At 37.2% G+C, this 17,137-nt stretch overlaps 2 protein-coding genes across 3 annotated transcripts in view; both read right to left on the bottom strand.

Annotated features, from left to right (window-relative positions):
* The window catches only part of LOC105562573 (ATP-dependent helicase brm), a 106,408-nt gene that overhangs the window by 32,765 nt on the left and 56,506 nt on the right, over positions 1–17,137 (bottom strand). The window lies entirely within an intron of this gene.
* LOC105562580 (guanine nucleotide-releasing factor 2) lies at positions 298–14,027 on the bottom strand. Of its 2 annotated transcripts, none has more exons than XM_012013541.1 (15): positions 13,582–14,027; positions 13,097–13,321; positions 12,453–12,635; positions 12,061–12,368; positions 11,101–11,217; positions 10,191–10,510; positions 9,869–10,079; positions 8,248–8,443; positions 7,863–8,115; positions 7,519–7,762; positions 7,421–7,435; positions 7,131–7,305; positions 6,418–7,062; positions 6,188–6,319; positions 298–6,116 (listed from the first exon to the last, which is right to left on the bottom strand). In XM_012013541.1, exons 1-15 carry the CDS (start codon positions 14,016–14,018, stop codon positions 5,978–5,980), a joined length of 3,600 nt encoding a protein of 1,199 aa, XP_011868931.1. In that variant the 5' UTR covers positions 14,019–14,027; the 3' UTR covers positions 298–5,977. The 2 variants fall into 2 exon arrangements, with proteins under 2 accessions (XP_011868931.1, XP_011868932.1); XM_012013542.1 differs by lacking the exon at positions 7,421–7,435 and adding an exon at positions 9,544–9,567 and having other exon boundaries at positions 7,851–8,115; positions 13,582–13,901.

Here is a 17,137-nt window from a genome sequence, read left to right as displayed (position 1 = left end):
CCAAATCGATCCCAATTTCGTGATATCTAGTAAAATATCAAAAAACCGCTGATGTTTTCTATGATAAACGAAGCTCTCCCAGTCGCAACTGATTGTTAAACTACAGAGTATAATTAAGTTGACTAATATTTAGGAACACTTCAAGACCCAATTTCTTTAAATATCCCACAAATATAATTGTAGAGTGGCATCACGTATGTAAAAGCTTGGTTCCGTTAACGCACCGATTTTTTTGTTTTGTTTTTGCCCCCATCGAAGGGGACCGAGACACGCGGCTGGCTACAAAACTGGCGGACGTACCATCGACTAACACATTTTTATTTCACTTCTTCGTACATTCATTACAAAGAAAGCAATAACATTTGACCGAAAAACTTTTTACGCATACAAATCGTCAGTGTGTAATCCGTAATACAAAGGAGGGAGGGAAAATATATCCGCGCGAGGGATATCTCGCAGAGGGACGATTGGACATGAATCGCATCGACATGGAAAGATCGCCCGATACAAATTTGCATCCGCCGTATCGTGACGTCGCCGGTAGTATGACCTGTACTAAAAATACAGATAGAAAAATATGACGATAGGCTACGGAATAAATTGTATACGATGAGAAACGCGTGTGAGCACGATCTTTCTTCTGTGTATGCATGTATGTGTGTATGTGTGTGTGTGTGTCTCGATTAAAACCTGCCACGGCTATCGTTGCGTAGTGTAGTCAAGTGGGACACGTCGCGGAGACACTTAGTAATATCACGTACTTATAAATGATATGCTTGGGTCAATTGTCCGCTTCCGCCTTTTTTTCCCCCCTTAATAATCACCCCGTTGCGGCACACGAGACACGTATATTCCGTAAAATATTGAATTGGGATGCCTCAACGCGCACCCGCCTTCCTCTCGACGTTTAAACAGTCTAAGGAGTACGCCCTGCACGCTTCTGACGGATATACGAATATTGAATTGTACGCGCGAGTTTTACACGAAGATTCGACGGGAAGCGATCGAGGGAATCGGCGCCGCGTATTGGATCCCTTTTCGTCGCGGTGTACGATTGTGCATTTTAATAAATTCCAGAGGTCGTCGCCTGGCGATTGTGCGAAGTAGCTGTGTGGCACTGAGCCCGGAGGACTTTCCCGTTAAATGCAGCGAGATATTGCTTATATTCGAACACGAGCGTTCGAAACGTCGATATAATACTTTCCCCTTCGTTTCTCTCTTTAGACGTTTAGACAAAATTGCTAATTTCTTTATTGACTATTGTTCCACGGATGCTAGACACTCAGATCCGAATCCTCCACATTGTTACACCTTGAACCATCTCCTTCGAATCGCAATTAGTTTCACATACTTTTAGCTAAAACAAGCTCTCAAATTAACAATCTCGGGCTCTTTAAAATGCACGTGATTCGTCTTCTCTGCACTCTACGTGTGTCTCTGTATGTGTGTATATGTGTCTATACATATACAGGATATTTCGGAAATAGGTCGCTAAATTTTAAATAAAATTCTTATTCTATTCACAGTAAGAATGGGGAAAAAATCCTGAAACTGGATCCGGAAACGCTTCCTCTTCAAATTAAAAATACTTCTTGTATACAGCAGAAATGAACAAGAACTTGGTTAAAGAAATTACTAAAACAGACTCTCTTCGCGCCTCGCAGCGGCGTCTCACGGGCTGAAGCGTCTAAAACGTTCAAAAAGTTTCACAAGCGATAAAATATTTCGGGGGAATTTCCACGCTAGCAACAAGAATGTCACAGACGAGCCTTAAAATGACCTAAATCGTGAGTAATAATTATCTTCTTCGCTAGTAATTGAAAAAATAAATACCTAATATTACTCGACACAACTGGCTATAATTAAAAGAAATTATAGTCAGTTGTGTCGACTATTATTTATTTAAAACCCCAAAGGATTTAAATCGAGAGAACGTGCAGATAACGTTATTGGTCCCCAATAATTTGGGGAATCCACCGGCCAGTAAAATTATTATTAAGAAATTTTGTCGCGAGCAAAAGATGTTCGTGACTCGGAAAGGAAGCGCACCTTAATTCACGCAATTCTTTTGCATCCTGACAGAAAGGAGAGTATGTTCCCAAAATTTGACCACCTATTTCTGAAACATTCTTACATGCGCATATTAGGGAAAACTTCATATTACAATCGTTATCGTGCTTGCGATTACGTGGCGTAAGCAAATCAATTTCTGGACCGTTAAAGTTGTATTATCTCAGATAGCATCTTAATACACAACATCCTACCCGCTCATCTGCCACCTCTAATACATCGTCCTATAAGTAGCGTTTTACGGATATGTCACCTTCGTCGCGTTGCTTGCAATAAATATCGAAACGTAAATCAACGTCGAGAAGCGTCGAGACGTACGAACGGGATACGTACCCCTATTTATGCGTGATACTTTCCTAAATATTTACCGTGAGATCTACGCGAGTGCGAAGTTACATACATGTAATCTTTCGATGAAGAGGACTTGGTAAAACACATCGATAGCGATTATTACTTGCTTCGGTTTATTACTTATCGGCAATTATTCGCTACGGGTGAAGACGCGGGTCCAGACCGACGCGGGACGTAGCCGCGACGAGTCGGCAGAATCGATCGTCCTCGGTGTGCCACCCGTGCCTCCGTTTCCCCGCGACGGTTCGGTCGCCTTCCACCTCGACGGTAACACGCAGAAGAACGTTAAATCCACTTGTTTCGGCGAGAGTTATTTGATTCGATTTCATTTCCGAGTTTCGTGCCGCGCGCAAAATTCACGCCCGGCCGAAAGGTAGAGGGAAGCCCATGCGCAACGGGAGAGAGGGCCAAACAATTCCGACGCGAGCCCGTTTTCCGCCAGTGGAAAAACCTATTTTTCTTTTCTCTCTTCTGGAACTTCGAACGCTGAAGTGTACGTTTAAATATTGACAACGCAGTTCGTTCCGTATTGTTAGACTAGATTAACAACACATACGTATATATACACAATGCAATAAATATTGTACGATTGATCCTCGAGTGTCTGCAAATAAGCCTCGCCTTAGAAAAAGAGAGAGAGAGTCCCGAGTATATGCGATAAATTACACGTATTCGATTGTAATTTTTTTTTAAGTTAACAGCGATCGCTCTTTTTTAGAGTCCATTTCCGTTACAGACTGTTCCTTCGAAGCCTAAGACATTCAGCAAACGATAGGGGAAAAAAATACAGATCACGTTACCCGCCTACTTTAGTTTACAGTCGCGCGTCGAGCGTAAGAAGAAAGCAATTGCAGCAATTATTACCGCATCTCTCTCCGTCTTCTTAGCAACTCAATTTCCTACTCGCGAAGCAGCTTAATTGCCTACCTAAAATCGATAAATCGAGTCTAATTTCTTCGTTGCACATTCAATGGATTCATCTCACTCGTATTTTGGTAATGCAGTACTTAAAATTATGTATTTACTTATGTATATTTCTTCGTATGCAATATGTAGAGGGGAAATTCTGCCGATGGTCCAACAAAATCTTCGCGCGCGATTATAGAAATTATGATACAGCCCCGGTGTACGTACAATATTCTTAAAAAGGCCTTTTCGACTATTGGCAGAACTTCCAAAAGTATCGTACAAAATATAAACATCAGTTGTATATTAATGTCGGAAGGTAAAGATGTCGTTAAAAGCCTACGTGTAAAAATATAGCTGCCTTGAGAAAACAATCTGACGGAGTTAAAAAGAAAGTAGACAAAGCGACCGCGCGATCGCTTGTCGGTCAACTCGCAATTGAATAAGGGTGAAAAATTCTACGAAAAGAAAAAAAGAGAGAAACTGCATGTGCGCTACGTGCGAACCTAACGTGACATCGCAAGGATTCTCGACCAACTTAAGAATTACTAGCTCAATACGATGAACTGTACATTTACGATTACCGATACCATAGTAGATACACGCGCGTAAATTCAATTATGTGTACAATTAAATTATTTACAGCGTTAATAGATCTCTGTTTACTTCTACATCAAGTAAATTATTCGACATCGGCTGGAGTGGACAAAACCATGAGATACGCACACTCGTATTCACTCGCGCATGACGTGAACCAAACATTTACGGTATACATAGGGGAAGTAATACTAATATATACTCTATCACCGCTACGTATTTATGTATCATGCATGTAGCTAATCATTTCTCCAAAAGATCATAAACAATTGTACACTGCCAATAAGTGACATAAACAAAATGTTATATACAAATTCGGTTTACACGCTTATTAGCCAATTTTATCACATTAGTTTGTAACCAAGAATTTTCCTCTCTCCATATGCAGTTGCCATAAATATCAAATGAGTGTAATTAATTGTCAAGGATGAAGAGATCAGATTTTACCTCTCTATTTATTTAATTCTGCGGATAAGAGTTCATTAGAATTCAACCTATTGACACTAACCTTTATACGTATATGGCAGCCTTGTAACTACACTTTTAAAATTTCGCGCATTTATCTTGGCAATTAATTCGTCTGGATTGTTATTACCCGTTTTATACTACAACATCAATCGTTAACTAAATACTTAGGCCCTTTTTGTTGCTGTAGGTATCACTAAATACTATAAATCTTGATATTACACATGTGCGTATGCATATCAAGGATGACGTTTAAAAGTTGTAACTGATATGCGTATACTAGCTATTATTACAAAAAAAAATCGTAAAGCATAATTTTGCCAAGTAATAAACTGAAGAGGGATAAAAAAGCGACTTGATTCATTCTTTAAGACGAGGCACGCAAATTGCTAAATTATTATATGGCAACATCTCTCACACTGTTATATTTAAAAGTTGTGTCGATACATGTTAAACGTTAGAAAGAAATATAAGAGAAATACAGTGTGCTTTCAACGGCGACAAAATTAACTGAATCTGATTTTCCCTTTTGTTCTACGGAATGCATCATGTAAAGAGTTAGTGTTCAATTTTGAAGAGGTCGGATTGAGATTTGTCAATTGAAAGATTTTGCCTACAACTACGATAAATTATCGAGTTAAATCGAATTTGTATTTAATTTCTCTTTTATGTTATATACTTCATATTTAATTTACCTAATCGCCAGGTAAACCATGTGAGCTGAAAGCTTGGAGACCTATTAACAAGTTGCCAACAAAAAGTGTTTTCTCTATCATCATATACAATAGTATATGTAACAGTTGCGCTCAGTCGTACCATGTGTCTCGATACGCGCAAACCAAAGCGCGAACACGAGACTACAATGGCCCTACATTAATCAACGTAATTGGTGTTCATCCTTGTGTAATCAACAGTGCTCTGTTGATGCTCGAAAATTCGCTTACCTACATAAAGCTAGAGAAATGGACGTTCACATACATCTAAATAAATTAAAAAGGAAAAAAAAAGAACACGTACTACTTTATACAATTCGCTAGCAAAGGCAAATAAATAAATTGTTCTTAAATGTACCTAGAACAGTTGAAGATCGGGGTTTCTTTCATTAATATTAATGATAAATGTCGTTACAGTTAAGTATAGATTGCATATCCTCATAGCAAATACGTTATATCGACTTGTAGCAAACGGAAAGACTGTTAAAATGCACCGGGATAGAGATTGAGTTTACCTAACATATCGAAAATTTTCCTCCAGTGGGTCCGAGTTTTGACATTTCGTTCTCTGATTGATGCTCGCAAATCACTTTACGTTACATAACGCGTTACGTTATATTGAATGTGTTTAATGTGGAGTTCGCAGTTCTACATACTAAAATTTTCACGAGGTTTAATAATATAATAAGACACAACCTCACAGAGGCTGTCGAATGGGATAGACTCGCTAACCCTTTCACCGCTCTTAGAGCGTTGTAGAGGAATTTCTCATCTTTTTGTTCCGCAAAAAAAGTATATACCTACATAAATATAAACTCCCTAACTTCACTGTTTCAGCCTTTCGAGACGCAGGCAGTGAAAGGGTTAGGTATATTCTAGTTTTGCGGCTGTGCCTTCTTGCCACCACGTGGCTTGATGCTTTCAGAAATCTGCCACATCGCCTCCTCACAGAGGAAATCACTGAAGTTGTTGAAAAACGTCATAATGCGTTCGTGTTTCTTGAAAGAGTACGTGCTGTAAAGCAATAATCACGTGCAATGAATAATTACAGTATTAAAATTCATTAAGAATCTTGTGAAACTTACCCTTTCTTAAATCTTTTCATATTTTCAACAATATTAAATTGTTGCCATCTCTTGGAGAAATTTATAGTGCCATCTGGTAATAAATCGCTATTTCCAATATGCACAAATGTAAGATCTTGCAGAACAAGTCCGCTGAAACGAATCAAGTGCACGAACAGATACATTTTTGACGATCAAAGAAATAGATAAAATTTCGTGTTTCTAAGTAACAACAATACTTGTACTCTTACATGTAAGGAATACACGGTGGTTGTGTTTCTGCTAGAGCTTGCCTATAAGCTCGGAAGCTGCTAGAGCTATCGATGAGTGCACAATATTCCTTGAGACCTTCCGTAATGTGCTTTTGCCATTCAAGTCTCCTAATAGGTGCACTATCCAATGCAGATAGTAACGCGAGATAGCTGTTGAAATTATTTATCTTCCTAAGATGCTTCATTATCTTGATGAACTTTACGACATATTTCTCCCTATCTTTCGCCTCATTTTCTAATCGATGTTCTAATATCCTAGATCGCGCCCAGTATGACATTTTATTAAAATGTTCAGTAAATCTCGTGAGATTTGGACTTCTCTCTTCGTTCTGTTCTTGCGCCCAAATCAACACTTCCGGAATTTCTATCTTCATAAACAAATCGGCATCGAGTAATGTCATTTGTTCTGCAATCTGTTCGCTTTTAAAATCTAATAGGGAAGCTTGTTTCGTTGTTACACTTAGAGATGAGAGAATTGGTTGTGCTGCTTGTAATTGTTTCATAGTGTGCTTCTCTAAAATTTTAACTCGCAACGCTTTGGCCATAGTGAGATCTCCGCTGCACACCAATTGCTGTACAAATTCCATTAAGGTTTGCAGAAGAACATCGTCAAGATCAGATATTCTGTAAAATAGTGAATTATATTGTAAGTCGTAATCAAACCTTAAGTATATAACAGAGAACCTACTTACGTTAAATCACTAACGACTCTAACAAGTAAAGAAAATGCTTCACGCGCGGCTCTTTGTTTGACAACATCTGGAGAACATGAAAATCGTTGGTGACGTCTATGTAATTTACGAATTAATTCTAATGGTTGCATGAAGGTTCTGTACGTTGTTAAAAAGGCTTCTTGGTACAGGAAATCTGCAAAAGATGCATCGTTTTTATTAAAGTTTAATTCACATACATTTACCTATAGTCTTTTATCATTAATATTTATTTTCATGCAATATTGTATTTTAAATATTTCATCAGTTACCTGATTCTTTTTCATCTATGCAGCGTAGAAAGATAAATTACGATATAATAAATAATGTTCACAAATTTACGTTTAATGAATTAAGAAAAAGTATATACCATGTTTATTTGCTTTTGTCGCATGAATTAATAATGCATCTGGATGTCCACCACGTATATCTGGACCCTCTTCGTCTGGTTTTTTAAGTACTATGTATTTATTAATATCTAATTCATCTAAAATGCTATCATCTTGATCGATATCCCTTAATTCAAGAGTATTTTCATCAACTGATATGGAAGAAAGTGCGTTACTAGCAGGTCTAGACGATGGTAACACTGTGTCCATAATAACATTATTATTCTGAAGAAAACAACGATTACAATCATATTAGTGCTTAATAGTTATTGGTCGTAGTTTCATAATAATAATGCAATAGTGAAAGTATTACATTAATGTTTACCAATTTTACTGGAGTGGAAGGTGTAACATCTTTCTTTTCATGCGCGTATGCTGGCTCCTCTGTTTTCACAGGTGTTGACGTTACGATAGGATCCGAGTTATGAATACTCTGCATGCTAATAGTGGGTTTTGGTGATATTGGTGGAGGTGTACTGTTTGATTTAATGGAACGAGATCTCTTTGGTGGTAATGCCGGGGGCAGACTAGATTTATTTGTTGTATCTACTGAGCTCGGTGTCGTGGTCACAGAGAGGCTGGAAAAAAGTACTCGTATGACAATTCTATCTTCTTTAACAATGTTACCTGCCAAAATTTGTACAGTAAAACTTTTATTATCTGTAAAGCAAATAAAGATAACAAAAAATGTATAACTTATATAAAAATACCTTGAGCTGTCGTGTAGAGCAGTCACGGTATGCGCCATAAAGGAACACGATTGGGTTGTGGTAAGGGACATCTCGTGCTGCTGCCATTCCGCTTGCATCGAATTGTAGGCTGCTACAGAATGACGGGTACCAAGACCAGAGATGAAATCGTTATTACTGTGCGAGCAGTTTCCGAACATCTCCATGTACGCCATAACTGAAATACATTGCAAGCGAATGGATTAACGTCCACTTCGAATAAGAAGAATAACTTTTGTTATTATGAATTACTCTATAAAAACTGAAATTTTTTTTAATGGCGTATAATAACCGATGAATGCAAGCACGATGTGTACCGCAATAAAATGTTAAAGCACATGGTGTGTGTGGATTGCAATGAAAACACTGATGCACGAGCAAATCTTGTGTAATTGTTATTTCGATAAGCCACGTGTAAAAATGAAAAAGTTAAACTCACTGGTGTGAGAGTGGAACCTTTTAAACAACATCTTACATATCGTAAATATTACACTTCAACAATTTGCGCAACTATTGCGCAATGAAAACGGGTGCTCTAGCAATTGACTTAATCAAAACTGTTATATAAGTTAATGAGGCTTCACATTAACAATTCTTATACTTTTTCAGTATTCACTATATTTTCCAACTTTAAGTCCACTTATCTTGACATAAAGACGGAAACTAAGCTTTAACTCTGTTCGACAGCTGACGAAGCTGTAACTATTAACTGACTAATAGTGTGAAAGGTCAAATTAATTAGAAAAAGATTACGACGCCCACATACATTCGCCTGAATTGCCTTTCATGTATTTGTATTTGAATTGTATAAAACTCGTAGAATTTTTTATATTTTAAATTAAAAAAAATATATGTGTGTTCCTAAATTACGTAATAAAAATGTGCTATAGTTTTTAATATATAATAAAATTTTAGACAAGTAGATTTAATGTAACATCAGATTGCAACATGATATATATCATCAAATATTTTTTTATTAGTATAATATCCAGCATCATAGCTAAACCTCATAGCATTATTGTATCTATGATGCAAATTAAAAAAAAGCCACAAATAAGCTGCGATTATTAATAAAAATTCAAGCTCAATATCAAACATTGTCATATTGTAAAAATATCAGAGATAAAGGGATAAAAAAAAATAGAATAACAGTAAACATGCCGCAAGAGAAGCCTGGAATTAAAATCTGATATAAATGTGTGAAACATAGGATATTAACTTAGCATGAAAGTGTTTGCCGGGGGGGTAGTTGAATTGTGTGGGCAGGATCCCACTTACCAGAATATGCCACTGATTGGAACACTGGGGGATACAAAACATTGCATCAGTTTTAACCTACTACGAAAAAGTAGTTTGGAATGTCTACTATATTATTTTATTATTTGCGTGTCGATAAATTGTATTATTTAAACATAAAGAACATTAGAATTATTTTGCAACCTTATTGTACTAGCTCGTAAGGAATATCTGTCAATGTGGTATTTCTCAAAATTCGTGTGTCTTAAAATTGACAGTGGAAAAGTAAAGCAAGTATTCCGCTGGTTTCCTTTATCCCATTGCCGATATTAATGGTTGAAGATAATTAATAATTAAGATTACTTACTATGCCGCTTCTTTAAAGGCAGAGGAGGTGGTTTGTTGGCATCTGAACCATCTCCGTTACTAGTAGTGTGCAAAGTACAGGTGGATAAATGCTCATTTTCTGGTACATTGTCATACTGCGACGGTTGTCGTTCTTTTCTTCGCTTGGATCGCTTCTCCGGTAATGCTGGCGGTGCTCCGTTAGAATCGGATGGAACTATCGATTCCGTTTCCTAAATATACCATAGATGCATTAAACGATTAAATTGTAAACAATTTCGAGTGCATCAAGAGATAAGTCAGAGTAAAAATAAAACAGAAACATAAAACATAACAACACCCACATTTACCAGTTTCTCTAATAAAGCTGGGTCCCCATTTCCAGACACGTTAGTCGTGCTAATAGTACTTTTCGAACTAGACGTCGTCTTCTGTGTAAAAATAGAGCCGTTACTGTCCGAGGGTAATTTGGTCTGCGAAAACGACTGTTGCTGTGCACTAAACGATTGAGAATTATAACTAATGCTGCTCTGCTGCGACGATCTCTTGGATGTCATACTGGACGCAGTGGTATAACTTTGGGATGAACTTCGTTGAGAATGCATGGAAACAAAGCCTGATTCCTGCGTCTGAGTAGACAATCGTTCCATCTTTCCTTCTATACCTAAAACAAAATTAATTCAAAACTATAATAAGATTACTCGGAATCTAAAACAGAAAATAATCATAAACAGATACACAAAATTTATCAAGTTTTCCTTACGAAACAACATTTTAACACTTTCCCAACTAAAATTAGATCTACGTGACATTTTACAAAGTATGATAAAACTACGATATGATGCGAAAAAGAAAAGAATAAGATTTCGCTTGATCTCGCTGTGCTTTGGGCGAAGATCTACAAGATACTGTTTATTCACGCGACTGGAAGGTCGATGCCACCTACGCAACTTGTTCCACTAACTATTTCAAGAATTCTTGCGTAATTTTAGCTCTCGCATTTTTCCTTTCCTTTACTAGTGTTTATAAATAATGAATGAGTCTTTTGTAAAATGCATTATGAAACCGAATAAATAAAGCAGTATACAATAATTTTAAATATTAATTTGTTACAGAAACAAATTCTTTACTTGTTATTGCATATAAGTTTAATTAATAATTATAATACATATAATTTTAATTATTAGTCGACCATTATTATCAATTATTGTCACAATTAAATTATTAATTCTTATAGTAAAAAAAATTACACACCAGTAAATGGATTAAGCATTTCTTGAGGTGTTTGTTGGCCTAGCAACATAGTACTTGGTATATTAGTTTCAGAACCATCCCAGCAATTACAGTTCGAAGTACCATTAACTTGCATGCCTACAATAATACAGAATATACATTACTTCGAAATATAAAAATCTGCAGTCTAATACCATCATAACGAATATTGAAAAAAAAACACATGGACAAGCTCAGTTTTATGTTAAAAATATATACGACAATAATATACGCTCTTCCTAGGGAATACTAATAATAGCTTTTATTTAATAAAAATGGCGTGAAAATTAATTATCTCACTATGAGCCACAGTACACTACGTATCCAACATTATACAAAACTCCTGAAATACCTTCACGGTTTATACTTAGCTTCATATACTTTACGCATTTATTAATGACTACGGTATATAAAGCGTGAGAAAATCTCGGATCCATAATAATCGCGGATTTCTTTTTTCAGTATTCATAAAATACTTAATCCCAATCGCGGATAATAGAAACTCGTTTGTACTCGAATAAACGCTCGGTTGTAGACTGACGTTGCGAACCAAAGCAAGTGGAACACCAAACTAATCTGCTGAGTAAGCGTTGACCATGATCCATTCATCATACGCATATGGAAATGTATTTACGACAATCTCATGAGTGCCATTCCAGACATACGCGTTATCCGCGGAAATGAAAACTAAAGTACATATAATCGCAAAATGTTTCCAATTCAGTAAATAACAGTGATATCACATGTGTGCATTCTCAAGAATGCTTTTTTATATCTCATAATATAACATAATATTTTGTTATTATATTGTGCACGCTAAAGATTATTTGGTAACGATTCAAAATGATATTTAAATGTTATAAAAAATAAAGGTTTGGCGTAGAATAACCAAACGACGAATATACATATGTAAGATTTCAGTATAAATTATCCAAGCGTTACCTTGGATAGTAGCCATGAGACTTAGGTCCATACTGTCATTCAAAGATTCGTCATTTGGTCCCATTATAGCTCGAATCTCGTCCTCGTCTCGGGAATGATTCAGAGCCGAATCCAAACTACCGGCCGATGCGCTCAGAAGAGACGACGAATCCTCCGGGGATCGACTTCGGAGGGATACCCTATCAAGACTAGATGCCAGAAGACCGTCCGACTCGTCGTGGAGCTGTTGGGTCCTCGTCCTTCTCTTCGGCGGTAACGGAGGAGGTGTGCCAGAAGAGCTGTTTTCCTCCGACAAACATATATTTGTTCTACAAGGGATCGAGCGTTTCTGTGTTGAACTTCCGACGACAAGTGATTTATTATACTTGTTCGTAAATCGAAACGAGTGTTACCTGTCAGGCAGCGGGGGTTTCGGGGGTGGACTAGAATCCCGTAAAATCGACTCGGAGCTATGCGAGCTGCGAACCAAGCTACTACTCGCTGCCGTTTGCTCCAGGATCTGCCGTTCTCTCGGTGTCAAAGGTATATCCGGCAGAGAATTTCTTTGCGTTATTTCGGATCCGTACCCAGAAGTTCTGTAATTTACACTGCGTGTTACTGGATTTAGCTTATTTTCGAGTCGAGTCTTGTATCGATATCACTCAAATAATTCACTCTCGAGCCATTCGATTACTTCTACATAAAATATCAAGAAAAATTATTCACGAAATCTAGTTTCAATATTAATATGTGCCTTATAGTGTTTGTAAAAGTATTTAATATCAAATAATAATGAATACTCAATCATATATTGTATATATATCTTCTGATATCGTATATCAAACCATATTAAGGTTTCATAATTACATATTAATCATCGTTAATGTTACAATTCGATATTATTTCATATTATTTCCCCCGTCCTATTGCAAATGCATTCATAAATTTTGTATCTACTCTTATGTCCAACATACTATCTGTATTTTGTCGACATGGATTCCTTCTTTTTGCTATTTCGCGATATACTAAAAGTTCATTCACTATCACTACAAGTTACCTATTATTATTTGTAGCAGACGGAGGTTTCTGCTTGTTAGCGATTTTCTCATGCGCCAGAGCTACTAGATTTTTCACCGCTTCCTCGACCAGTCCAATAACGTGCGTCACGTTTTCGGTGTCCAAGGCGGAAGATTGATCACCATGCAGCAATACATCGTCGCAGAGTTTCAGCAATTGCGCTAACGCTTGGTACACTTGATTCGTGGCAGATCCCAACGTGGAGCTGCAAAAGTCCATCAGAAAATAAGATCAGGAAAGTGTCGAGATATAAATCGACTCTACCGCAATTTAAATCTAAATGCGGTAGTTTTTACCATAAAGTTAGAATGACGTTCACTATTAAACGAGCCAATTCCACATACCAAACGCAAAAGCAATTTAACGAAATGGACAAAACGACAAAAAAATAGCATAAGCTTTTTAGATATTGTCCTACAAGTCAATTACTAGATGATAAAAGAATTTTACACGCAGGACAATCACCTGTTCTCGTAGAGCAGGTAGGATTTCAACGCGTTGTGTATCGTGGTAACGGTATCAAGAACGATCGTGCCGTTTCCGGGCAGCATCTCGAGCTTCTTCTTGGACACGACATCCCGGAAGTGGAGCAGTGCCAGCTGCACCTGCCGTACGTGGATATGCAGATCGCGCAGGGGATTCTTGTCCAGAGTGGTGCCAGAGTCGTTGGAGCCCGGGGCGTTCTTGTCCCGCGGCGTGCGCGGTGACGAGGGCGAGGCGGCCCTCGTGGCCGCCCCGCTGCCTCCGCCGCCACCGCCGCCGCTGCCGCTACCAGGAGAACGCATGTGGGAGAGCTTCTCCAGAAAGTCCTCCTTGAAGGAGCGCGCACGACGCGCTAGTTTGCCGCCGCGCGCCTTCCCACCGAAGCGCTCCTCGACTTCTGCAACAAGAAACAGCTTCATTTCAGTACTGAAGAGTTCGAAAATCACTTTGACTTTTACCGCTGTGAAGTTGGCACCTCATGTCTCAAAAAATCATTTTTTTTTCAGTTCTGAATGCACCCCGAAGAGTTCTAGAGTTCCTTATCAATTTTAAAAATCGTTCTGGCGAATTACCCTAAAAAAGTTAAATTTGAAACTTGGGGATGCTAACTTCACAAAATGAAATCTCGAAATCAGCGATAACACTAAAAGTATTGGAAATATTTAATTTTGCCATTAGGATTTCCTTTAGAACTCTTGAGGGGCTACCCAGAACTCCCAATAGAACTGCTAGAACTGTTAAAAAATTTTCCTCCTTCGGGACTTGGAAATTTTTCGAAATTTTTTTCATAATCTCGTTACTTAGTCACCGACGCATTTCGTTATCTCCTTTTTTTATTTCACTCGGTTTTAATTTTGTATTCCTAGAGAAATTAATAAGATTGTGGAAAATTTTTAAGACGGGAACTTGAGAGCTTTTCCACAAAAATTTCCTCCAGGAATCAAACATTCTTTTAGAATTTCTCGACAATACCTCCAGAATTTTATCGGAAAATGTCAAAGTTCAAACATCATCAGTGAAGTTCATACTTTATTTGAAAAAAAAAACGAAAGTTTTATTAACAATTTCTAATAGATTTTAGACATAGTTCCATTGGTTCGGATAGAAAAAGATGACGTTTGATAACGCTGTGCTAACTTCCTAAGAGATAGAAAAACATTATATGTCATAATGATGTGCTAACTTCCTAAAGATAGTTAACGGAAGAAACTATTGTTCAGATGTATTAAAATGATCAAGAACTATGTGAGAACTATCCAAAGCCGTGAAATTATTTACGGAACTATTTCTGCAAAACTATTGCGGGTGCAAATAAAACTGTTAATAAAACTTTCGGTTGTTAAAAATGCAGTACCAATTTTACACTCCCAGTTGAAATCGATTCTGACTAAGGAGAATTGATAAGAAATTATTTCATTTTAACATCAGAAAATCATCTTAATTAGTCAGAGAATTGCTTAATTTCTTATGTACACATATCTCATCAGCTTTTTTACGGAAATCAAACATTTCTTTAAGACTTCGATTTTTTATCTGCAAAACTCAAAAGGCTCAAATTTCCGTTATAAAAACGTGAAATAAATATTCCGTATTTTTTAATTTATATTTTTTAATTATATTTAAACGTCAGGATATTTTTTAACATACATAAAGAATATATTAGAATTCTTTGGAAAATAGACAGAATCGTATCAATTTGAGATTCTAAAAATAGCTTGCTAATATTACGGAGTACCATTTATTTTGGCTGTAATTTAATGTAGTAGACACATATCATCGCTTGAAAATCATTTCATACGAAAGCGATATCTTTTATGACGATAATATTCCATATCTCTATTTAATGCGTGATTCGTATCATCCCGGAGGTATATTTGATCCAGAGATAAAATATTAAAATATTTATGAGACCGTTTTCCCTCTATTTACTCTACTCTGCTTTCGAAATATAATACGCGCATGAGCTTTTTCCATAAGATTAAACGTATTAGCGAATCGGATTAAAATCTTGCAAACTTTTTCACCGATTATAACTTGGCAATCTAGCGAGCTTTCAAAGCTCTTTAAAACCTTTCACGATAACTTTTATGTTACATACGGAGATTTCTTTTATCCATTTGTTACGGAAAATCTCCAAAAATTCGACGAATTTCTAGTGTAACAAATATTAGAGAATATTCTCATTTTATTATAAAGTAATAATAGAATCATGATACTTTAAGAAAATAATTTTACATAAATTTAATCTATAACTCCTTTTAAAACATTTTATCAATTTATATGTACCTTTATAATAATTCTCCTTTAATATGTGCATCATATTTGTTATTTCCATCATTTACTGTTATTAAACTTTATTCAATTAAATTATCATCACGAGCATGTGAATTATTATTATTATTATAAGCTTTATTAATAGATGTAATTATAGATTAATTTATTTATGTTACTTGTACAGTAATATTATATGTAAACTTATATAATATTATAAATAAAATAATTAATACACTTATAAAATCTTAACACATATTGCTTCTTAACTAAAACTATTAATATTTCTCTAATATTTCTTATTGACGAATTTACAGCCGAGAGATATACCGCTTTGTGCCCCGTTTTTATCGCTGTTCGAACTTTCTCGCGCCCGACGCTCTTTTCCCAACAACCTCGAGTAAAGAGATTTGTCACAGAGCGAGAGGCATCACGCACATGACAACCGTATTGCAGGATCATTTATTGCATCTCGATCGAGAACTGCGAACGAAGTTGGCACGAACGACACGCGGATAAAAGCAGTCCCTTTCTCGCGATGCCTGCCACGGTGGGCGGACAATATTTTTCTGGACGCACGCGGGAGGTCCATGCAGCTCTCGTGGACCTCGTCGCGATTCGCAGTTATACTGTCAACCCGTTGCACACGTGCGCGAGACGAACGAGCGGCTGCATACCGCCAGGCGCGGCGGCGGCGAGTTCGCCTGCCTTTTTCCCCGTGGTGCTAATGCCAGCCGTGCACTTGAATTAAAACGGCTGCGGTGCACCGGTGCGCCGGACGTGCCATGCGTCTGCGGCGTTATAGCCAGGTCCTAAGTACCTGGGAAACCTTTCTTCCCCCGGGCCTCGCCGGCAAGAGCGAAGAGCAACTTGCTTTTCTCACCAGGCGTTGCGTCCGTGAATCGGCAATCAATAATGCTCCCTCGTGTCGAAGCTTTTAATTCTCCTTCAGAGTCCACTTAGCGATTAATTAACTTGACGACAGCCTAAAGCTACAACGTTATAGTAATAACGCGTCGAATGTGAGGAGGTAGAGAAGTATCTCGTTCCCACAAGACGTCTGCTTGTCTTTGTGTCCACTTTGTATCCACTCAATATCGGCACGTTAAGGACCTGAGCAAACTGGCTGTCTTATACTCCTAAGATAATGTTTTGTGTTTCAAATCTTTGTCTTGAAGAATGCAAGACAGCTATTCTGCTCAGGCCCTAAGTCGACTTTAAGACTGATTGCAAAGAACAATCTGTAAACGCTTGAGACTGTCTTGGG

Source organism: Vollenhovia emeryi, unplaced genomic scaffold (genome assembly GCF_000949405.1).
Source record: "Vollenhovia emeryi isolate VEMERY1.0 unplaced genomic scaffold, V.emery_V1.0 DF939186.1, whole genome shotgun sequence".
NCBI lineage: Eukaryota > Metazoa > Arthropoda > Insecta > Hymenoptera > Formicidae > Vollenhovia > Vollenhovia emeryi.
This window is presented reverse-complemented; position numbering and strand designations above follow the sequence as displayed.